This window comes from Podarcis vaucheri (assembly GCF_965113315.1).
Source record: "Podarcis vaucheri genome assembly, chromosome: 7".
NCBI lineage: Eukaryota > Metazoa > Chordata > Lepidosauria > Squamata > Lacertidae > Podarcis > Podarcis vaucheri.
In genome coordinates this window covers 66,391,300-66,414,560 of record NC_138765.1, presented here as the reverse complement: position 1 = coordinate 66,414,560, position 23,261 = coordinate 66,391,300, and the positions used below count along the sequence as shown (strand labels likewise).

At 47.6% G+C, this 23,261-nt stretch overlaps 1 protein-coding gene across 2 annotated transcripts; it reads left to right on the top strand.

The window, feature by feature from the left end:
* Positions 1–1,222: 1,222 nt before the first annotated feature.
* CEP104 (centrosomal protein 104) lies at positions 1,223–21,409 on the top strand. 2 transcript variants are annotated; one of them, XM_082233409.1, is made up of 22 exons: positions 1,223–1,378; positions 3,139–3,269; positions 3,529–3,702; positions 4,239–4,377; positions 5,980–6,042; positions 6,507–6,583; positions 7,481–7,649; positions 8,708–8,866; positions 9,201–9,434; positions 10,247–10,450; positions 11,181–11,348; positions 11,577–11,750; positions 12,112–12,288; positions 12,642–12,848; positions 13,562–13,678; positions 14,949–14,985; positions 15,865–15,946; positions 16,459–16,567; positions 17,651–17,789; positions 17,952–18,019; positions 18,850–18,946; positions 19,284–21,408. In XM_082233409.1, exons 2-22 carry the CDS (start codon positions 3,157–3,159, stop codon positions 19,418–19,420), a joined length of 2,844 nt encoding a protein of 947 aa, XP_082089535.1. In that variant the 5' UTR covers positions 1,223–1,378; positions 3,139–3,156; the 3' UTR covers positions 19,421–21,408. The 2 variants fall into 2 exon arrangements, with proteins under 2 accessions (XP_082089535.1, XP_082089536.1); XM_082233410.1 differs by having other exon boundaries at positions 1,362–1,374; positions 19,284–21,409.
* The last annotated feature ends 1,852 nt before the right edge of the window (positions 21,410–23,261 follow it).

Genomic DNA, 23,261 nt, shown 5'->3' with positions numbered 1-23,261 from the left:
AAAAGGGTCTTTCCCGCCTCAATAAAAACGGCCGGGCTTGGTCATTCCCAATGCGCATGCTCACCCCTTTGCCGCAAGCTTATGCCATGTTAGCTGAAGGAGTGGTGCAGCCCTTCAACGCATGCGTGGAAATGTATTTTGGCCATGATCAAAAGCTCCGCCCCCAGCTGGTCATAGAGATAGAAAATATTAGAGTCGTGCTGCCAAGTATACTTTCTCGGAGCTTTTAAATGCAATGCGCGGGCTGGGTTATGGAGGCTCCTTATGAATTACTTCATCCCAAAGTCAGAAAATATTTATTGTAGGTCCCCCATCACCACTACATTTTTTTTTTTGTTCACACAACAACCCCGTGAGTTAGATCAGCCTGAGAAGTAATGCATTGACTGCCCAGTGTATGAGTATCATTCTTCCCTAGAGGGCAGAGGAGGAGGGGGAGGCTGGTGTAAAGATCAAGTGTCAACATCAGATGGGAGTTGGCCCCTGTGATGACAAGTGCTGGACAAGAGGGGCCACTGGCTTGATCCAGCAGGTTCTCTCTTTTTTTGTTTCTATGTTGACAACGAACACCCATACCAAAGCACTAGAGAGCATGCTTTGCACTTAAAATGTCTCAAAAAATATCATTGGTGCTGCTTCAGAAACATGTATAAAATTGAGCAGATTTAAGAGCAGACAGCTAATAACTCAGGTCTCTATTAATTTGATATCGATAGCTGGTTGCTATTTAAATTTGCTGCCACTGAAAATGTTACTTTCCTTACGTAGTATCTTGGGCTTGATTTCTCCCCATTCCTTCCCCTCCAGCAAAAGGTGGGGGCGGGGAATAATCAGGCGGACTTCTGCTAGATTAGTATACAGTATTTTTTTTAGCCTGAGTCCTTGCTCTGAAGCAAGGAGTGTCTCCAAAACTGAAGCCTTTCGTGTATGTGTGAATGTGTGCGTGTGTTGATCGTTAGACTGTGTACACCCTTAGAAATTCGATTAAAAAATAAATAAATAGCGGGATATAAATGGTTCTAAATAAATAAAATGAGTACATTACCATAACTGATTTGTTTATTATTATTATTATTTCTGTGTTCCCGCAGCACCTTCCTCTACCTAACAGCGCAGGGGCGGAAAGGGTGCGAAGCAGTAGAGAGGCGAAAGGGCAGAGCGCCGCCGCGCTAAAGAGAGCGAGACCGCGCTTGCTGGCGAGCCCAATGGCCGCGTGCCATTGTTTTTCACCGGAACTTCCGTTTGGCGCGTCGGCTTCCTCGGATAGCCTTGATCTCTTTTTAGTCTCCGCCCCGCCGCTCGGCTCGCGCCTGCGCAGTAGCGTCCAAGTGGTTGCTAGGAGAGCAGTGGCCCTAGTGATGGAGCCGGAATAAAGTAGGTAGGAAGAATGGAAGAGAGAGAGAAAGAAAGAGACAAAGCGAGGAGGGGTGGGGAGGGAAGGCCGCGCCTCTTGTTCCCCTTAGAGGCCCCTCCCTTTGGGGGGAGGAAGGTGTCGGCCCCTCCCTCATCCTTAGGTGGGGGTGGGAGGCGACCATAATAGAGGGTTGGGGGTGAAATGTGCGTTGGCATTAATATATTTATTTCATTGCATTGATATCCCACATTTTTTCCCTCCAAGGAGCTCAAGGTTCCCCCCCTCCTCATTTAGTCCCCACAACAACCCTGCGAGGTAAGCTAGGCTGAGAGGCAGTGGCTACGTGCCCAGGGCAACATCCAGGGAGCTTCATGCACAGCCAATAAATGAGTGGGGATTTGAATCCGGGCTTATGGGTCTCCTTCCCCCCCCCCCCCGCTATCCCCACAGCAGCCTTGTGAGGTGGGTTAGGCTGAAAGGCAGCAACTGCCTCCTCCCTCACCAAGGTTACCCTGGGAGCTTCATGGCCAAGTGTGGAGATTTGAATCCTGGTCTCTCCCAGGTCCTAGCCTGACACTCTGGCCACTACGCCACACTGCCTCATGGTTTATGCCTTCCTGGCATGTTTCAACATTATTTGCCTCCCAGAAATGTAAAATGCAGCTCACAGATGCAACAGTGATTAAGAACTTACGATACACATATACTGGGTGAACAAGTCATATAAGAGCCTGTGGCTCCCCAGATGCTGTTGGACTCCCAGCAGTCAACATGACCAAGGTGATGGAACAATATCTGGGGGAGGTCACAGATGTTTATCATCTGTGCTGCATGGCAAGTTATTTTCAATCAATCTGGAAATCCAGAAGTCACATTTTGTACCCCTGAGGAACTTTTTCTTTTAAAACATATTCAAGTTTTACATTGTTTAGCCCATGGAACTGTCTACCCACAAGATCTGGCTTTGAGGGTCAGTTGACTATGCTGTATCCTTTATTAGTTTATCTTACATAAGAATGTAAGACGAACCTTGCCGAGTCAGAGCAAAGGCTCACCTAACTCAGCATCCCACTGCCCAAATTGGCTAGCCTGATGCTTCCTGATAGCCTGCAAGCTTGTCTTGTGCTTCTGGGATTCTGAGAGGCAACTGGTTGACCAAAGTGCTTGACCATGTGGACCTTTGGTCTCATCTGGCAGTGGTGCTCTTGCATTCTTAACTTGCAGAATATAATCTCAAAGTTCAGTTGTTAAAAATCCATAATTTTGCATGTCTTACCCTAAAAGAATGTTGAATTATTTTTAAGAACATAAGAAGAGCCTGCTGGATCAGGCCAATGACACATCTAGTCCAGCATCCTGATCTCACAGATAACTGTAAGAAACATGCAAGCAGGATCAAGCACAAGAGCACTCTCCTGTGGTTTCTAGCAGCTAGGGTTCAGAGGCATGGTGCCTCTGACAGTGACAGAAAAGCATAGCCCTAATGTCTAGTAGCCATTCATAATATTTCGTAGACTTCTCCTCTGTAAGTTTTATCTTATATTTTAAATCCACCCACAAGTCAGTGGCTACCTCTGCCTCCTGTGGAAGCAAGCTCCATAGTTTGTAACTACGCGATGTGTGAATAACTTTTCTTTGATCTGACCTGAATTTTCCAGCATTCAGCTTCATTGGATGCTCCTGAGTTCTAGTGCTATGGGAGAAGGAGGGCGGGGGAATCTAACCACTTTCTCCATGCCATGCAAAAATACATATAATTATAAAGCATCTTTCTTTTTTTCCAGTTAGTTCAAGAGGGCAGGATGCCGCACAAGATTGGGTTTATTGTTGTAAGTTCATCAGGGCATGAGGATGGCTTCAGTGCAAAAGAACTGATGGTCCACGCCCCAACCATCAATGGCTGGAGGTCACCAAGGTACTGTAAGTGACAGAAATTTTAGGAAGCACTTTGCCAGGTTTAGCGTTGTCAGGCTTGTGGGTTGCATGCAGTTTCCCTGGCACCTCTAGATGGGGCCTTGCTAGAATCCTGAGGCCCTCGCCTTTGATTTTAAGAGCGTAGTTTCTGTCCATCACAGTTGAACTGCATGGGGGAAGGGAATGATTACTTAGGAGCCGGGAACATAAGAACTTTGGCTTGGGGTGCTGAAGCGCTTGGGACATTTCTTTCATTCCAGGCTCTGCCAGTATCCCCAAGAAATCGTCCTTCAGATGGTGGAGCGATGTAGGATTCGAAAACTGCAGTTGCTGGCTCACCAGTACATGATTTCTAGCAAGATTGAATTCTACATCAGCGAGAACCTGCCTGAATATTTTGCACCATACAAATCAGAGAGGTTCCGAAGGCTAGGGTAAGTCTCCCCTCTCTGCAAGATGAGCCAAGGCTCAGTTCCTTGTTTGCTTGGGGCAAGCAAGTTGTTTCTTAAGGTAGAGGAGTTGGTGAGCTTCTACTGGGCAGAAGCAGCAGGGACACTGCGTGGATTCTTACAGGGTTTTCTAATAAGCCACATCCATTCAGGGGATCAATGTTTCTTACACATCCCAAGTAACCCCGTGGAAGCACACACAAGCTCAAGCAAGTTAGTTCCATTTTCTTCACTCTTGGTTTTAGGGTTCTGATCACAGGGCAGGTGTCGGGGGGGCATCTGGATTCAGGATAAGAAGCCTTTCTAGAAGGGCTGTACCATACAGAGCAAGCTTGTTTTCTGCTGCTGTTCATTTCAGGCACACCTTTATTCAGAGAATAAAGTCTTGGACTCGCCGTGTTTTTATTTTGGGGTGCACAATGCACATGTCAGTACCAGGATGTCTGTCCTTGATGTTTTAAATGTGATCACTGTGATCACGTATAATATTGTCTCTTTTTTTCTCCGCCCACCCCTCGCAGTTACGTGTCTCTCTCAAATAATGAGAAAACTGGCTACAAGGCGCGAGAACTGAAATCGGTCTACGTAGATGCTGTTGGCCAATACCTAAAGTTGACGTTCCACAAAAACTATGTCAATAGGTACAACCTGTACAGTCAGGTAAAATGAACCAAAAGGCCGAGGGGGTACTTCATGTTTTACTCGTCTTTCTGAAAAATTAATCTCTACCCAAGAAAGGCACAGCTTTTGAAGTAGCTGTGAGGTTTCGATTTCTCTGTTTGGGGGCCAATTGCTGTTTTGTTTGCAGATCCCAGCTTTTCTGCACAGCTCTCATGGCTAATGCTTGCCCTCATGCAAGGCCTCCACCCAACCTCTTTTCAGCAAGACATGCTTGACCCATTGAGTGTTATCTGACTAAAAGTGCACTGCCTTTCACACTTACCTGGAAGTAAACCCCACTGAATACAGTGGGGTTTATGTTTGAGTAAACATCCGCAGGATTGCATGGGAAACCCCACCTGCCTGTTGCCCACTCCAAAATCTGTGATGAGGTCTTCAGTGTGGAGGATCACATGAGGTCACAACACCTGAGGCAGAATTAGTTTTTAAAATACTGGCAGCCAGACTTTCAAAGGACTCAGGACTTCTCTTCAGATTTTAGGAGTTCAGTGTCGTCATTATGAAAAAGCATGATGGTGCTATTTCGCTATTCAAATCCATGGCAATACGGTGAATGCTCAGGTTGCAAACATGATCCATGCGGGAAGCACATTCGCAACCCGCAGCAGCGCTTCTGCGCACATGCGGGTCACTTATGCGTAAAGCACAATTTAGCGCTTCTACGCATGCGCAAGCACCGAAACCCGGAAGTAACCCGTTCCAGTACTTCCGGGTTCGGTGTGGTGCACAACCCGAAATCACACAACCCAAAGCGTCTGTAACCCGAGGTATGACTGTAAATAAAACACACAATAGCACTCAGCCTCCCTTTTGTCTAGATTATCTCTCACCAGCAGGGCGTATGCTTTTATTGTGTACAGTTCTATTGTTGATGGCCTTGGATGTAAGCTTTGCAAAAAGATGAGAAAGGAACTGTAATAACATCAAGGCAATACACTGGAGAATGCCTTTGGGGGAGAAAGAAATGACTTTTAGCCGACAGGGAACAAAAACTGAAAACGCTTTAGGAATTCTGATAGTACTAGGAAGAATGAAAGAAGGCATTTCTACGTCTCCAGCACCCTTGCTTCTCAGAATTAAGGGTGCTGGAAATGCAGTGTGCTCGATCCAGAGATTCTGAGGTTGTGGCCAGTGATTATTATCCAGCAACATCTGTCAGGCCACAGATTCCCCAGCCCTGTCCTAAAGGAATCTTAGGACCCAGGGGTTGGATGAATAAGTTTTCAAGAGTTTGGGGGTGGAGATGGCACTGTAGCTCAGTATTGGAGCATCTGCTTTCTATGCAGAAGGTCCCAGTTTCAATTCACCAATATTTCCAGGTAGGGCTAGCAAAGACCCCCTACTGCCAGCCTGTGTAGGTGGAGCTGAGCCATTTAAACCAGATTGCTACCTTCTGGGGGTGGGGCTCTTTGCCCTAGTGCAAAACCAGACAAAAATGTGTAAAATAGGTAAAAATAGCAGGAACAGGCCCAATTTGCATTGATTATTTATGTCACAGCACTGAGCTTTCCCTGCTGCAGAATTTCACTTCTTTTAAAAGGCATAGAAGGAAGCCTGCCCATTTTCCCTTTTTGCTTTTAGGTTGCTCTTGTAGCAATAAATATCATTGGAGAGCCTGCAGATGCCAGCAATGACACTAATCATGTAAGTATATGAAGTAATGAGCTGAGGGAAACCCTGGACCACCTTTACCTTCGGTTAGAGGGGTGGTTCAGTCATAATGCCAAGCCGGTCCTGGTTTCCGGTCCTGGTTTTTAGAGGGCGGGTGCAAGCTGCAGTCTGCTGGTTCAGACAAAGAGCAAAACCATGGTACCCCTCAGATCAGGATTGGTTGCTGGGAATCGCAACCTGATAGGTTCCTCCTCTCGTTATTCATTTAACGAAAGCAAATGAGAGAGAGCCTATGGACAGGGATTCAAGGCAGCTTACAGCTGAAGTAGAAACAGCTAAAAACATAGGAAAGAAGCAATAATTTTTAAAAAGTAAAGATTAATAGAATATATGTATATAGGATCTAATTATATCATACATAGGGTACCACTTGCCATTCCTGGGTGTAGGCTTGATTGTGATTTGTGGGATGCCCCCTGACTTTTATCTTTCCGAAGTCTTCTAGAGAGAAGCTGATCGACCATTACCTTGGGAACAACCCAGATGACTCGGCCTTGGATGGAACATACACCGGGTAAGGATGAGGAAGAGCCACAGCTCAGCAGTACAGCAGAAGGTCCCAAGTTCAAGTTGAAAGCTTTTCTATTCTGCCAGGCCTCTTCAGGCAGAAAAGAGTTCATCCTTCCACAATGGTTTATTGATGCTTGTTTTTAAAAAAGCTTCTTTTTGCTTTTAAGTTGTTCTTAGCTTTTTAAAATGCTTTTATTGTTTGGTTTTAATCTTTTTAATGTTTTAAACCACTTTGATTTTTTTTATGATTTAAAGGTAAAGGGTAAAGGGACCCCTGACCATTAGGTCCAGTCGTGACTGACTCTGGGCTTGCGGCGCTCATCTCGCTCTATAGGCCGAGGGAGCCGCCGTTTGTCCGCAGACAGCTTCCGGGTCATGTGGCCAGCATGACTAAGCCGCTTCTGGCGAACCAGAGCAGCACACGGATACGCCGTTTACCTTCCCGCTGGAGCAGCACCTATTTATCTACTTGCACTTTGTGCTTTCGAACTGCTAGGTTGGCAGGAGCTGGGACCAAGCAACGGGAGCTCACCCCGTCGCCGGGATTCGAACTGCCGACCTTCTGATCGGCAAGTCCTAGGCGCTGTGGTTTAACCCACAGCGCCACCTGCGTCCCCTTTTATGATTTAACAGTACATAAATACATTTAAAAATATATAAATAATAACCCATTAACTCCAGGTCGGGCTGGAAGAAACTTATTGCCTGAATCCTGGGAGAGCCTCTGTCAGTCAGTGAAGGACCAGTGGTCTGGCTCGGAAACATAGGAAGCTGCCTTACACTGTGTCCTAGCTGTCAGCCAGAATTTCATTTCCCCCATCCCCTTGCAAATAAAAAAATAAAATAAAATCCTGTGTCTTAAACAGCTCCCCTAAGTCCCTGTTATCCCTCTCCTTCCCAGGAAGCCAGATTTGATTTCACCACTGGATGACCTGGCTTTTGACATGTACCAAGATCCTGAGGTGGCGCAGATAATCCGCAAGCTGGATGAGAAAAAGCACGAAGCAGTGCGCCAGGAGCATTACGACCATGCCAAGAAACTCAAGCAAGCTATTGCAGACCTGCAGAAGGTAGGGCCAGAGCACGGTATGGAAGGGCCACACACAGCCAACTGATTTTATTATTTGCAGCAGAGGTTTTTGCGGAGTGTCAGCAGTTACTCGTAATCACACACATTTCCCTGCTCGCTGAGGATTGCGCACCCTGTGCCTGATGAAGAGCACAAGTGGCCCAGCAGAAGTTGTTGCACAACTCCCGTCCTCAACCCTGACCATTGGCCATGCTGACCAGGGCTGATGGCAGTTGGAGCCCAATAACCTCTGGAGGAACCAAAGGTTCCTCACATCTGCCAAAAATAAATCAGTTGGTTCCATTGGGCTCTTTGCCCTCCTTGTTTAGACGCAGCACCCATAAACTAATAAAAGCAACAGCCAAACAAGAGCCCTTTTCCCCTCAGGCCCTCCACATTCATTTCTTCCTCTTTAAAAAAGCATTTTTCCTTCACCTATAGAGTTTATGCAGGAGGGATGAAGAGGCAATTATGCCCCAGAACCTTCCTGTGCCAGGAGTTTCAGCCTCCTTGGAAGGTGGGCCAAGAAACAGAGTTGCATTAAGTCAGAGTAGACCTGTTGGAATGAATGGATATGACCAACTTAGGTCCATTAGTTTTAAGGGGCCTTCATTCATCCTACTCATAGAAGACCCCTTGAAACTAATGGACCTAAGTTTGTCATATCCATTCATTCCAGCAGGTCTACTCTGACTTAATGCAGGATGCAACCTGGAGTTTGAGAACATTCCTCCGGAAGGATTTTCAAGATGGGGACCTTTCCTTCTTTTCTCACTAAAGATCTGAAATATCAAATCTAGGAGAGAAGGATATTATTTCTGTTTAGGGAGCTGACTCTTTTTTCAAGCATGGAGGGACCAAGAAGATGTATCTGAAGGAAACTACAAAAGAGCCCGCCAGCTCTCTCTTAACACCAGCATGACAGTAAGAGAAGAAGGTTCTGCAACTTCCTTGTCTCTTCTTGGCTTTGGGATAAGCTGTGTCCACTGCAGAGAATTCGCAAGCCCATTGTTCCATTCCAGGCTCCAGCAGTGACCTCTGAGCTCCCCCTTCTTCCAGGTTGGCGAGCGGCTGGGCCGCTACGAAGTGGAGAAGCGCTGCGCCGTCGAGCGGGAGGACTATGACCTCGCCAAGCAGAAGAAGCAGCAGATGGAGGAGTACCGCCTCAAAGTGTACCAGCAGCTGGAGCTGCACAATCTCCTCGACCCAGATCTGTTGGTGAGCAACATCCCTGGCAGGACACGACAAGGACGAGATTGACCTTGCCCAGCTCTTCCTGCCATGCAGTTCAGAAGTATTGAGGGAGGTTTGGGATTAGGGTATAGAGGAGCCATCACTGAAGTCAGCTCCCATTGCAGTAAAGCTTTACTGTATGTTGAGATGCGATATAACAGGGATGGCCCCAGATACTGTTGGACTCCCAGCTCCCATGACCAGTGGCCAGGAATGATGGGGTGAGTTATCGTCCCAGGACATCTGGAAGTGTCTCCCACAATTGCTGCATGGCAAAATCTCTCTTGATGCACTTTTCTTCTCTCTCTCGTTCTCTCAGATCCGGCGGCCTCCCGACTTGCCTCTGGAACCTGTGGCTTATCCCACCACTTCTCCCCAGCAGAAAAGGCCTCTGCTTTCACCCCGATGGGACAAAACCGAAGCGCAGAGTCCTGAGACGCCTCTTCCTGAAAAGCCACCAGAAGCTCCTTCTCCAGAGCCCGCTGCAGCTCAGGCCATCTCTCCTCCCGCTGCCCAGGCCCCCATCTCCACCGAGGCTTTTCCAAAGATCAACGTAAGCCTGGTTTTCCATGTGTCCTGCAGATTAACGCCCTTCTGCACACAGCTGACACTGGATATTTCTGTGGCCTCTTTTTTGCCTTCCTGCTTTGTTCTGAGAGCAATTGTGCCTGCTTTCAGTTCAGCTGGGCTCATTGGTTGCAGTTTCTGTAAACCATCTAAGGCTGGGGATCCCTTTGGGCTGCTGAATGCTTCCCAATTGAGGTGCAGCGATGCCTTCAGAGTCAGAAAAATAACACAGGAATTGTAGGAAGTACGTATCTTGGGTAGAAAAGTTTATCATCCTAGAGAAGGCAAAGGCAGCCATGCTTGGTCCTTTGTTTTCAGAGGATAGGTCTAAGTGACTTCTCATCTTGATGTCTGAGAGAACAGGGTGAGGAGGAAGTTGCAAAACAGGTGTAAAATGTATGAGTTCAAATAACAAAGCAATAGAGAAGTCAGCATAGAGATGAAGGTACAGGGAAAGTCTGGGAAGCTGGAGGTCCCTCACTCTATCTGTCTTAACCCCGTTTCCTGAATTGGACCCAATTTTCCAACATTTTTTTGCAAGGGGGATGTTGCAGCAGATCACCATTTTTGTACTAGTTCTCCCATGGCTAGTGAAGCAAGTGAAGGGCTACAGCTGAGTGACAGAGCATCTACTCTGCATGCAGAAAGCCCCAGGCTCAGTCCTCAATGGCATCAAGTAGGGCTTGGAATGTCCCCTGCCTGAAAGACTGGAGAGCTGCTGCCAGTCAGTGTATACAGTACGGAGCTAGTACTTTTTAAAAAACAGCGTTGTCTTTCTTTCTCTATCTCTCTTGCTAGGTTGAATTCTTACCTTACGATGAGAGGCCCCTCCCGACTATTCGTAAGCAGCAGGAGGAAGGCTTTCCCTACTTGGACCCTGAGATGAACGAGGAGGACCCTGGGGACACCCCGAGAAGTGGCGTCGTCGGGGAGCCAGAGCCACTGACCGAGAAAGCGTTGAGGGAGGCCAGCTCAGCCATTGAAGTGTTTGGGGAAGGCCTGGTAAAGACCTCGTAAACGTAGCTTAGTAATGGCAGGGCAAACGCATTACTTTCATGTATAAAGAGTACCCTTGCACATTGCAGGATGGAGCCCTGGATAAGTGGTGCAGATGGTACAAAGAAAATTGAATTGAAAATTGTTCCTATTTGAGCCAAAATCAGCTACCCAGGCCTCTTGGTCTGGCCTCTGGGGCTCTTTCCAGCCCGATACAGGCAACCTGGGGGGTGGCACTGAGAGTCAACCCTGCTCCTAGCTGCATAAACTCATCCTGGGTTTTGCTCCTCAGCATGCCATGCCAGCATGTGATATTTATTTATTTATATGCTGCCTTTCGGCCGAGAAAGACATCCCAAGGGAGCTCACAAGCAATATAAATGCAAATGCAAACCTACCAGCCAAAATATAGTGCAATACCATAAAAATCAAACTAAATCGTAACACTTCAGAAGCGTTAACATGTGTTCATTTTCCTGCCATAAAGGCAGCAGAGTAATTCCAAAAAAAGGCATAAGTGGAGAGCAAGAATAAGAACTTAAACAGCAGCGCCTCCTTTAAAGGGTTCTAGGCAGGGGAGTGGGGCAAGGCAGGTGGAATCACTTGCCCCTGGTGGCTCCAGCCGTCTCTCCCCTGCAGCAGTACTGGCCAGGCTCTTCCTGATGAAAGAATGACGGGTGTCGGCTTTTGTGCAGATCTGGGCTGTTCCAGCTCCTGAACATTCCCCTTTTGCCAGGTTGCAGGGGCCTATTCCAAGACATGGTCCTACCGCGAAGACTCGTTGCTCGCCATATACAAAAAGATGACGGAAGTATCCACAAACACGCCAAAGGATGACCTGAAGAACCTCCTTCGGGGCGCCATCTTCCTCATAGTGAGAGCCATAAAAGACATAGTCTCCTCGGTGAGCAATATCGGGCGGGGGGGCGGGGGCGGGTCTAACATCCCTGTGAATGCCCTCTTCTATATCTTCTAAATGAGAATGTGGGAGAACAAAGCGGCAGGGTCCAGTGACTCCCAGTTTCACATGGTTGTAAAGATTTCCACACGCAGCAGCCCCATGCAATCGAAATTTCTCTCCCTCTTGACCACAGTTCCTATTTTAACCACCTTGATGGTTTCCTTCTGGTAGGTTTTTCAAGCTTCCTTAAAGCTCCTAAAGATGATCATCACGCAGTACATCCCCAAGCATAAACTTGGGAAGCAAGAGACCACTTACTGTGTGGAAAGGACCTTTCCCAACCTTCTCTCCAGGACGGGGGACTCCTCTGCCCGCCTTCGTGTAGCAGCTGCCAACTTCATCCAGGTCAGTCTAGTCAATACACAAAGACTTGCAGTTGCATGCAAGTGTTTGCCTGAACACATGACATTCAAGGTTCATGCATTGATCACTTCAACTGCATTACTTGCACATGATCTGGAAGCTGCAAGTTAGTGCTGAATTCTGCGGCATGATTGCTGACAGGTATGGAACAACTGTGTGTATCTATGTCACTACAAAATACTCCTCTTCTTTGTGTAGTTCTGAAGTAAAACCTGTAAGGCTCAAACCACTGCTGAATCTTGCAGGGCTTGGGAGGGCAGTTCTGTTTTGCTGAGTTGTGCCTTTATGGGCCACACATTAACCGCTGACTCGAGTGTGCCATGTCTTCTCCATCTCCCCCCAGGAAATGGCCCTCTGTAACGAAGTGAAGCCTCTTCAGATTATACCTGCTCACCTGGTGCAGCCTGTGAAGCCAAATTCCCCAACACATCTTGCAATGAGCCAGGTGGAATTAGTGGAACGCTTGCTGAAAGACCTGGGGACAGATAACACCGGTTTTACTGTCGATAACGTCATGCGGGTAGGGAGCTGAGCTTCCAGTGGTTTCTGAATCTGTCTAAGACGGCTTCCTACATTCCTAATGAAGCCACTTGCTCTAGGTGCAGCACAAACTCTGCAATTGTGCTTATACATCCATACCCCACTCTCCTTCTTTCTCAGTAAAATCACTTAGAAAAACTTATTTGGAGGTGGGAGGTGTGTTGTCGATGTTGCAGACATTAGCCACTAGCACCCTGCACAGCCAGCTTTTTTCTAACACACAGGAAACCTGTAGAACCCATTTTTCCCCGTTTGTTTTTCAGGACATCAAATGTACACTTAAACCACCTCCATAAGACTCAAAAAACGATTGCATGTTTTCTTCACCCTTAGTTTGCAACGGGAGCTCTGGAGCATCGAGTATATGAGGTCCGGGAAACAGCCCTCCGGATCATCCTGGATATGTATCGGCAGCACCGAGCCGTCATCCTGGATTACCTTCCTCCTGATGATGCCAACACACGCAAGAACGTTCTGTACAAGACGCTTTTTGATGGGTTTGCTAAAATAGACGGCAAACTCACAGAAGCTGAAATAAGGGTAAGAAATGCAACTTTTTTCAGGTCTTGTGGTTTTCATAGAGGCTGTGCTGACTGAGGCAGGAAAACAATGGCCAGTTGCTGAAAACCACAGGAAGGGAGAGTGCACTTGTGCCAGGATCCTGCTTGCCAGTTTCCTACAGGTTGGCCCCTGTGAGAACAGGATGTTGGACTAGATGGGCCACTGGCCTGATCCAGCAAGCTGTTACGTTCTTCTGTGTGTCAGGCTCAACCCATCAGGAAGGCGAAGTGACCCTTGCTGGATCAGACCAAAATGCCATCTGGTTCAGCATCCACAATGACCAACCAGATGTCTCCAGGTAGCAAGCCATAGAGAAAGCAGGCCTCCTGCTCCCACTGTTCATTGGTGATGCCAGGTATCCATAGGTATACTCCCTCGGAGCTAAACAGCCTGTTCTCCATGAATTTGTCAAATCCCTCTTGGAAAACAGCCTTGAAGGCAGCAGCGTTCATCTTGTGGCCGTGTCACCATTGGCTTCTGCCTCTGCTCTCTGACTGAGTAAATTCTGCAGGTTGGTAGACAGGTGCATTCAGACGTTGTCCCTGTCTTTACTCAATGTTCCTCCTTTTCTTACTTTGATGCTGTGTAAGCTGAGAACTCGCAGAATCCTAGTTCCAGAAGACAATCAGGCCAGTGTTGTTGGTGACTCGGGCCCCAAACCCAGCAACCTTCAACTGTGTGTGTTTTGACAGGCGCAGAGAAAGACGGCTACCGATGAAGCTGAAAAGCAAAAGAAAGACGAGATCAAAGTGTTGCAAGGTCAGCTGGCAGCTCTGAAGGACATGCAGATGGAAGCTCAGGCTGTAAAGGTATGTGATAGCCACCAAGGGTCTTAAAATGCTCTTCCGTTGCTTTATCCTTATGGATAGAAGGAAGTCATAGAACGTTTCTTTCATTCTCTCTCCCTGCCTTTTGAAATAGTGTAAGTCTTCCACCATTGGAGACTGAATGTGCATTCGTACCACTGTCCCTCCTAGTCAAGCTGCTTTTGTGGTGCCTCATGTACTACCGGAAGCTGGTTGGTGGCATACAGCATATATAAAAACACAACAAAACATCAAACATTTAAAAACTGAATATCCTACCACTTCAAGTGCAAAAATATAACAACCTTTCTCTTCCAGGATTGTTGCATCACTGAGATGTTTGGAAGCCTCGAATGAGTAACATCATGCTTCCTTAAACTGAGCCAGACAAGGCTAGCCCAAAACATTCTTATCCAGTGGTTTCCATTCTTTAACTTTGGGGAAGAACTGAAGCCCAAGTGAATTGCATGCAGAAGGTCATTCCTCAATATGCCCAAGTAGGGCTGGGAAAGACCCCCGTCTGAAACCCTGGAGAGCCACTGTCGGTTGGTATAGACCTGGGGTAGGGAACCTTTTTGACTCCACAGGCCACCATCCTTATCAGGATCAGCCTTGTGGGCAAAAAAAATGACACTTGAGCAGGGCCGCACACCTGCCAATCACCCAACATCCCAAGAAAATCAAGTGCAAAGTGCTGTGGAAACGAAGGTTTTTCCTCTGTTTTAGCGAAGGGTTCCATGCAAACCCATTCCTGAATCAAACTCTGCCTCACGACAGCAATAGCTCTTTGTGGTCTCAAGCAGAGGGATTTGTTATTTAATATCTTTTGTGGCTAGAAAGGGCAGGGACTGAGCCTGTGGCTTTCTGCATTTAGGAACATGTCTTTTACTAGATATGCCAACTGTCAGACATTGGACTTCTGCTATGGCTTCAGCCACTTCCTTCTCCTTCTATTTAATTCATTGTTATTAACCAGATTTCTTCTTCAATTCCTCGGTTGCTGAACAAAGAAAAGGATTTCGGCTGGAGAGAGGGGACTGATCTGTGATGCTCCAGATGATTCTGGAGTCCAGCTCCCATCATGCCTGGCCATGCTGGCTGAGATTGATGGGAGGTGGAGTCCCAACAACATCAAGGTTCCCTCCTGCATAAGCACTTACCTGGGAGCAAGTTTCCCTGAACTTTAGGCTGGCTTCTGTATAAACAAGTGTAAGAATGTACTGTGATTCCGTTTACATTTTTGTTTTTAATTTATTCTACTTTTCTTCTTCAGGAGAAAGAGAATGATTTTCAGAAGTCCAAGGCTCAAGGTAGGCACTTTTTTAAAAACCCAATATTCTCTCATAGTACATGCCTTTTATAAATCGTATTTGTAAAACTGCATATTCAATTCATCTTGAGTCTTGGATTGCCGTGGGTCAGAAGAAGTCAGAAAGCTATGAGTTCAGTAAACAGATCTTAATGGGGATACACATTAGTTACATGTTAAGAGTATTTTAAGTGATGGAACAGAATTCCAAGTTATTGTAGTCTGCGTGGTGTATTCTAAGGAAGAGGGTGGGGACATCCAAATTCCTCACTCAGTTAACTCAGGAGCAGGTGAAATTCCTGCCTTCCATACAAGCAACTTTTATTTTATTCTTACTTTATCCTTTTGCACAGATACTGCCTTGTTTGCCCTCTGTAGACAGGAGAAGGCCATTGCTGCAACACTGGAGGCTCATTTCACTTTCTCCTTTTCCAACGTGGCATATTCTCTCATCTGCCAGCAAGTGCCCTTCTGCCTTCAACAATAGTGGGCAAGGCTGATGAAAGTGCTGTATTCTTCCCAGCAATAAAATACATTGCACTCTGCAGTGCTTAGAAGATGTGACACCCCCACCCCCCACCCCAGGTGCACTGCTGTCAGGGATGCCCTAAGCTAGCCTTTTGCAGCCTTGGGTTTCCAGATGTTGCTGGACTCCCATCGGCCTCATCCAGCATGGCCCAGTTTGTCAGGGATGATGGGAATTGTAGTCCAACAACATCTGGGAACCCTGGGTTGGGAAAGGCTGTCCTAATGCACCCTCCGCTAACCCCTCTCCACAAAGTGCCCTTTTTCACCAGGAAATATATTTCAACACTGGTTCATTTCATTTCTTTTCTTTTTTTCTTTCCCTCCGCCTTCCCTTTATTTCCTTCTTTTTAAGCCGAGTTCTTGAAAAAAGCCCCACAGCCTCCAAAAGCAGACACTCCAGATGATCACACTTCAGTTGCAAATTACCTCGACAAGTAAGTAAGAAAAATATCGGTGAGCAGTTAGTTCCAGAACAGATAAATCGGGCTGAATAAGTCAGAACTGCCCGTCTTTTGGCCGGATTTTTTTTTAAGTTCTTTGCCCTGCTTCCCTCCTCTGCTGCAGCCTAATGGAACGGCCGCTGCCAAGTGATGAGACTGAAGGAGAAGCCTGGCTTCTCAGCAGAACTAGTGGTGGCCCTGCATCCCTCTTTATATTCTGCACCCCAGATTCAAATCCTGTGTTCATTGTGCATTAGGCAAAAGTCGTTTGCATTCGTATAGGCCGACTGCCAATGCATTAGCTTGTCCAGTTTGCATTCTTTGCCATAAATCACCCTGCAGGTGCCTCCTTAACACAGTGGTAGGAAGAGAGATTTGACCACAGAGTGGGATATGCAGGACATAGATGTGCCCCGAGTCCCTCATTCTAAAGCAAACCAGGGTGCAGGAGGCCCTGCAATCCCTCTGCCTTGACCTCTCCCCTCGTTGCTCTTCCCCAACTCCAGCCTCTGCATCTTCTGTGGGGAGAGAGACGAATCCTTCACGGAGGAAGGCCTGGATCTCCACTACTGGAAACATTGCCCAATGCTGACAAGGTGCGAGTTCTGCAAACAGGTGAGCCCCCGCCACGAACACGCGTTGTGCATTTTTGAGGGGACCTTGGATGTGTGCCACAGCAGGGACTGTGTTGGTGAGCCCTGCAGTAGCAGCCCAGAGATCTGAGAAAGGTTGGAGAGAGACATGGCTCCCCTTTGGTGCAGCATGTTGTGGTCCTGTCTATCTTTGCTGCTCTAGATGTGGCAGTCATTTTGTGTCATGCCATGCCCCTGTCCTGCAGTTGTTTTGGGACTGGGGCCTGCAGCACATTCTCAAAACTCCAAAATGTGCTTACTGGCCCAGAAAGGTGAGCAACCTCTGATCCTGTATCTGAGTTCATCCCATAGAATGTGGGTCCACTCCAGCCCATGCACGCACTCTCTCTCTCTCTCTCTCTCTCTCTCTGTCTTCTGTACAACAGCAGAAGAGGTGGCATCCAGACCAGAGATGTGATTGGGTGGCAGGGTGTGAAAGGGCTGAGCTCCTGCCTATCCACACTTGCACCCTTAATCCCAGGTGCTGACCATTAGGGCTTTGGCATGAGAAGCATTTGGCTCTTTAGGGAATTATAGGGACAGAACTACCCAAACTGTTTAGAAACTTATTTATGTATGCTACTACAGTGGCAAGAATGTTACTTGCCCCAAAATGGTAGATGTCCCAGCAAAAGAAGAATGGATACAAAAAACTTATGGAATATGCAGAAATGGCGAAACTTACTGGAAAAATAAGAAATCAAGATAACAAACTTCTTATAAAAGAATGGAAATGGTTTATTGAATCTTTACAGATAAATTGTAAACAGATAAGAACATTGGCAAGATTATTGTAATAACCTGCAATTTAATAAGAGTATATTTTTAAAGTAGATGAATAAATGAACAAATTAAGTTAATTTGGATACTGTATGCAGAAGATATTAAAAATAAATTTAGGGAACCACAGAAAGAGAGGGAAAGAAGCCAAGTTTTGAAATGTTAAAATGACTGTGAAATTATTGAAATGTATAAATCTGAAAATTATAAGTACATTTTTAAAGAGAGAGAGAGAGAGAGAGAAACATTTGGCTCTTGCCTCAGTCTGTGGACGGTCCCCTTCCAGGTGGTTGAGATTGCCAGCCTGACGGAGCACCTGCTGACAGAGTGCGACAAAAAGGACAACTTTGACAAGTGTCCGCGCTGCTGCGAAGCCCTGCCAAAGGACGAGCTGCCTCGGCATGTCAAGGGAAAGGCCTGCAACCGTAAGGAAGAGCGGGGCTCTGGGTGGGCTGGCAGGGAGCAGGCACAGCGGCCTCCGCCAACCAGGCCCCCTCCAGACATTTTGGACTCCCATCAGCCGAAGCCAGCATGAGATTGGGACATGCGGTCTGCAATGACATCTCTCTGCTTTCTCCTCTTTCCAGCTGCCAAGCCTGAAAAAGTGGCCAATCACTGTCCGTTGTGCCATGAGAATTTCACGCCAGGAGAGGAGGTGAGAGCCATCGCCCTTAACTTGGCCAGTCACTGCTTAAAGAGAGGGAAAGGAAGGGTTGACCTTACAAGAAGGGTTATCCTCCAATCTTGGTTGACCAGATGAAGTCCGGCTCACGCAGCTAGAATTGCATAGCACCTTGCCTGTCTTGTTGTATTAGCAGCTTGGCACAGCAGCAAGGCAGTGTGAAACAAGCATAGTGGGCAGCTCCACAGAAGTGCTCTCGATGCAGCTATAGCATCTCTCTGGGATGAATTCATCTTCCTATTTGGCTCCAGCTGCTTGATTTGTGTCCGTTTGATCCTGCCCTTTCCCCATAGGTGGTTCTCTCCCGGCCCCCTTTTATCTTCCCAACCACCCTGCAAGGTGGGCCAGAGGTAGATGTCACGAGAGCAGCATAGCAGAAAGCAGGGACCCCAACTCTTTCACACAGTGCACAGTTAGACGGTGGTGTTGGCTGCCAGAAGATGCAGAGATGGACCCTAACTTTCCTGGCTATAAGGCGGGGTAGACTCATAGAGAAGGCTAAGGCAGTCAATGACCCCTAGTCATTATGACCGTGCCCTTTGACCAATATTAGACACAATGCATTCCCAATTACCTGGGTGTGGGGAGGCTATTGCATTTACTCCCTGTCTATCCATTTCCCAGAGACATCTGATTGGTGCTAGGCTGGATGCCCCTTTGGTTTCATCCAGCAAGGCTCTTTTTTCCAGGTTCTTCACCTTACGTGCTGCATCTCTTCCCTACCCCCGGCCTGCTTGATTTCATTATCTGTGTTAAAGACCTGATCCCTTTTTGACCTTCTCCCCTCCTTCCTTTCCCCATAGGCCTGGAAGGTGCACCTCATGGGCAAAGACGGCTGCCGCATGAACCTGAGACGGGCCCAGTCCTTGAACAAGAGCATGCCAATGCAGCCAGTTACCGGTACAGCCTCCATTGTTGGTTTCACACAGATGATGCTTAGGCAGCAGGGTGGTGTCTGTTTGCCTCTCCAGAGCATGAGGCAGCTTTCTTCCAGCATCCGGACACCTACAGGTGTCCCTTTTGTAAAAAAAAAACGTGGGAAGCTGAGACTCGAAGGATGTGTGTATGTTTTGTGTGGGAGACACATCTCCACACTCACCTGGGGAACCTGGGGTTGTACACTCAGCCCCGCAGGCATGAACGAGAGTGCATTGTGAACGAGGCGTATCCTGCAATGGCGCCTGCATTCTTCTCTGTCTAAACTCAAACACTCTTCTCCCCCACCCCAAATTTTCAGGCAGGCCTGTTGGAGCACCTCTCAACAGATCCGGGCCGACGGGCATGAAGCTTCGCTCCCCATCGGTTGGCAGCAAGATCCCCACCCCACGAGGAGGCATGAATAAAAGCACTGGCAGAACGTATGCAAAGCGATGACGCGGATCTCTTCTTTCCTTTTGGCTCCGCAACCGGCTGCACTTTACGTATCTCGCTCTAAGATTCTGCTTGCAGATAGCGGCGGTACCTTGCCTCACACTCCTCTCCTTCCCCAAGTGGCACAGTTATAAGCCAATCGTGTCTCTGTATGATTGTTTGGCTCCGATAGGTTGGTCCTCTCTTCCCTGGGGATTGTCCACACAGGTGGAGAAGTTGCACATCAAAAACTCCATCTGGTGGGTGCTCACTCCTCGACTGTGATCTCTTGCAGCACAAAAGCAGGGGGAAGAGGAAGCCTTGTCTAAGCCTTCTTACACCCTCTAGTTTCTGGGTCACTTTCTCCTTGCACTACAGGCCCAGGCACAAGGAGGTGGGTTCTTATGTTACATGGGTTGTCTGAATTTGGTGGGATTTGCCATGCCAGTCTTTCTCCTAGTTCTCCTAGCCCTACCTAGTTCTCATAAGAATTTCTCTAGGCAGTGACTTACAGTCTAGGCTCAGCCTGAAGCATTTGCCCATGAGGTGTGTTCTACACATTAGGATCTGTTGCGTCTCCTGCTGCTCTTGCAGATTCCCCACTGGATTCTGTGGGGTTTCTGCAGGAGATGTTCCCCACATAAGTCTGATGTGTTTGTCTCCCACTCTGCTGCTCTTATTGTCCCCCCCCCAAAAAAAAAAACCCTACCACCTGAGGCACCCTAGGAAGGCCATGCCTGTTCCTTGTTCATAATCAGATACAAGAGAAATGCAGATTTAAGCCCCACAAACTAGGCAGCCGGGCTGCCAACCATAGGCCTTTCTGCCCTCTTCCTGTCTGGTTGAAAGGTACATTCCTCACCCTATTTTCTAGAAAGTTTTGCTGATCCACCATCACCTCCAAATGCACATATGAGAGAACTGCAGGGGCCAATAAATATTGGCCTAAGAACCAGTTTGTGCCATTTGGGTGGTATGGGGGGTACAGCTTTTGGCTGTTCCATTTCATCTTTCAAGTGGGGGGTAGGAGTGGGAATTGCATGCTTAAATGCTTGCATACTTTGTTAAAAAAAGAAACCTCTCCAATGTCAGAGGAAAGGGCTCTCACCTGGCCTTCTCCTTGACATACTAGAGTTTCTGCATACATCATGGATGGACAGCTGATGGCCCTCCAACGGTTGTATCCAACCTAGTTCTACTCAGAGTAGACCCACCGAAAGCAGTGAGTTATGCCAATAAACATCAACGGGACGCACTTTGGGTACAACCCCAGAGGTTGTGGGACTCCAGCTCCCATCAGCCCCAGCCCACAACGTTTGGAGGTCCACAGGCTCCCCATCCCTTGAATCCTTGGGATGTTTTCATTTTCAAAGCATTTAATTCCCCTACCTGCAGTCTAAACTACTGAGGTCCAACCAGAGCTGCCCCATTTGACCTATTTGATCATGTTCTGCTTGAAAAGATGGGGCAGACCAGAATCTCTAGAGCTCAAGAGGCAGTTCTAGTAACCCAGCACATGTGTGGGCACAGCACATTATGTTAAGAAGCAATAGGGAAGAGGGGAGAACCCAGAATCTTCGCTATGTGCAAAGCACTCTGGAAATGAGAACTGACAGGTGGTTGCAGTTCTTGCAGATCTAAATAATATATCAGCCTTGTGTTCCCAAACGAGGATTTTCCAATCTCTCTAGGAGGTTGCTCTCCCTCAGAGAGCATAGCATAACACTTTGGATGATAAAACAATGCATCCATTAATGGGAAAGGAGTTCCCATGTAATGGAAAAGTTTGAAAACCACTGGATCAGGTTAATGAAAATCCTTAACAACCTCAGGAATGTTAATCAAGTCATGAAAGGGTTTAGTTGCCATCCCATCCTTCACTTTAACGGATCGTCTGAAAGGACAGCATAATCAAACTTGTTCTGCATCTTCTTATAAGATGTGTAATGGCTGGTGCGGGATCTGCAGGCTTTTGAATTGTGCAAACTCTTCAACAAGCAGAAAGAAAGGGTAGATACTACTGTGAACGTTAACCTTTTATTTTTTACGGCCTCGCAACTGTGTAGACTAGAGGGATTTTGGAGGCAACAGAAGGAGTCTAGAGATCACCAGTTTAGATGGCTTTTAAAAAAAATAGATAAGTTCATGGGGGATTGAATGAGATAGTCAGGTGGAAGCTCTGTGCAGAGCCTGCCAGCCATTAGGCAGAATGAGGCCGCTGCCTTAGGCAGCAGAAGCCCCCAAAGCAGTGTCCTACCACCTCTGCCAGCAGCAGAGAAGCACTGCCCATTTCAGGCAAGATCACATCTATTTGGGGCAATATCTCACCCTGAATCAGTGTGATCTTGCCTGAAATCAGTGCCAATGGCAGTGCTGTTTCTCTGCCAGTGACAGATGCAGTAGGAGACATACTGGTGGCACAGCGAGCAGTAGCAGGAGCAGGTATAGTGGCGGCAACAGCAGGGTCAGGCAGCATTTCCCATTTTGCCTCAAGCGGTGAAACAGGATGCACTGCCCCTGGCTCAGTGTATATGCAGATGTAACATACCTCTTTATTAAAAAATAATTTTAAAAGAGCTAGAGACTGGGCAGTGGGGAAAGCGACCCTGCTGCCCTTCTAGCCCTGCTTATGGGCTCCTAGAAAGCATCTGGTGGGCGCTAAGCTAGATGGACCCCTTGGGCTGATTCAGCAGGGCTTTTCTTAGGGGGCTTTCATTCCTTTCCTTCTGAAAAGACTTGCTTTAGCCTTCCTTTTCTAGTCCTCGCAGGTAGGGCAGCAAACCTAGCACAGCAGAGGAAAGACTTTTGATTGGGGTGGGACACTTCCAATTTTAGATGGTTGTGCTGTGCTACGAGGAGCATAAGTGGGCATTAAGCACTTGCACGCTTTCTGGCACAAATCAAACATACCTATGGGCGCGCGCACACAGCATTCCTTTTATCTACTCACAAGCACATCAAGTAAGAGTAAGGCACAGGTTGGTGTATTTATCACTCCACACCCACCCACTGAGTGAGTTGCGTAGAAAAGCTCTTTCCTGCCCACTTAAGTGGGGTCTGGGGGCCACTGTAACAGCTGCGGAACGTGCCCTGCACGTTCCACCTCCTTATCTGAGCCCCTCTCAACCCTGTTCCATCCCCACGGAAGCTACCATAAGTCAAGCCTTGTACTGGAACCTCTTGAAGCCCTCAGCCCTGGCCCATCCCAGGCCACAGATACGATGCTGTGGGTCATGATGCACATGAGCTGCTGCTGAAAGGGGCAGATGGAAACACAGAAGGGGAGGGGAGGTGGATGTTTCCCCAAACAAAGGCCTGGATTGTCCTTTGGCTTGTTTAGGGCAGAACAAGAAGTTACATTGGCAAATGCAAGTTCCCAACCCTTTTGTCTGCTGAAGAACAGGAATCCTGGGGCAGGAGAGAAGCAGCCGGGGAGCCCACTTGCGCATGCACCTAGAACCCCCGTTCACTGCTTTGACCCAAACCAGGCCTGTTTTGCATATAACAGGTAAAAAAAGCCAGTGGAGGGGTGGGGTTGGGAGAACAGCCAGTGGGATACAGATTAAATACCCCTGTTTTTTTACCCCTGAGTGTCATCCCTTTTCCTGCATTAACATGCCTTCCTGTACACCTTCCTGTGTAATCACAGGATCTTGGTGACCTTGGCTAGAAATAACCGAGTTATCTCTAAGGAGGGAAACGTGTTTGCAGGAGAAAACTTCCAACGCAGGATATCTTTAGGTGCACAAGATGTGTGCTTGCCCTTCAGATTCCCCAATCTGGGGCAAAGGTTTGTTGCAACTCCCCACCAAGCCAGTCTCCAGTCAGAGGCTCATCTAAGGGAGCTGGCGCCAACACGTCTTCA

Bases quoted from the DNA above. Each gene is read 5' to 3' on its own strand.
- CEP104 (XM_082233410.1), top strand. From the start codon at position 3,157: ATGCCGCACAAGATTGGGTTTATTGTTGTAAGTTCATCAGGGCATGAG. The intron at 11,751-12,111 runs GTCAGTCTAGTC...ATCTCCCCCCAG, and splicing joins CAGCTGCCAACTTCATCCAG to GAAATGGCCCTCTGTAACGA. The intron at 16,568-17,650 runs GTGAGCCCCCGC...GTCCCCTTCCAG, and splicing joins GGTGCGAGTTCTGCAAACAG to GTGGTTGAGATTGCCAGCCT.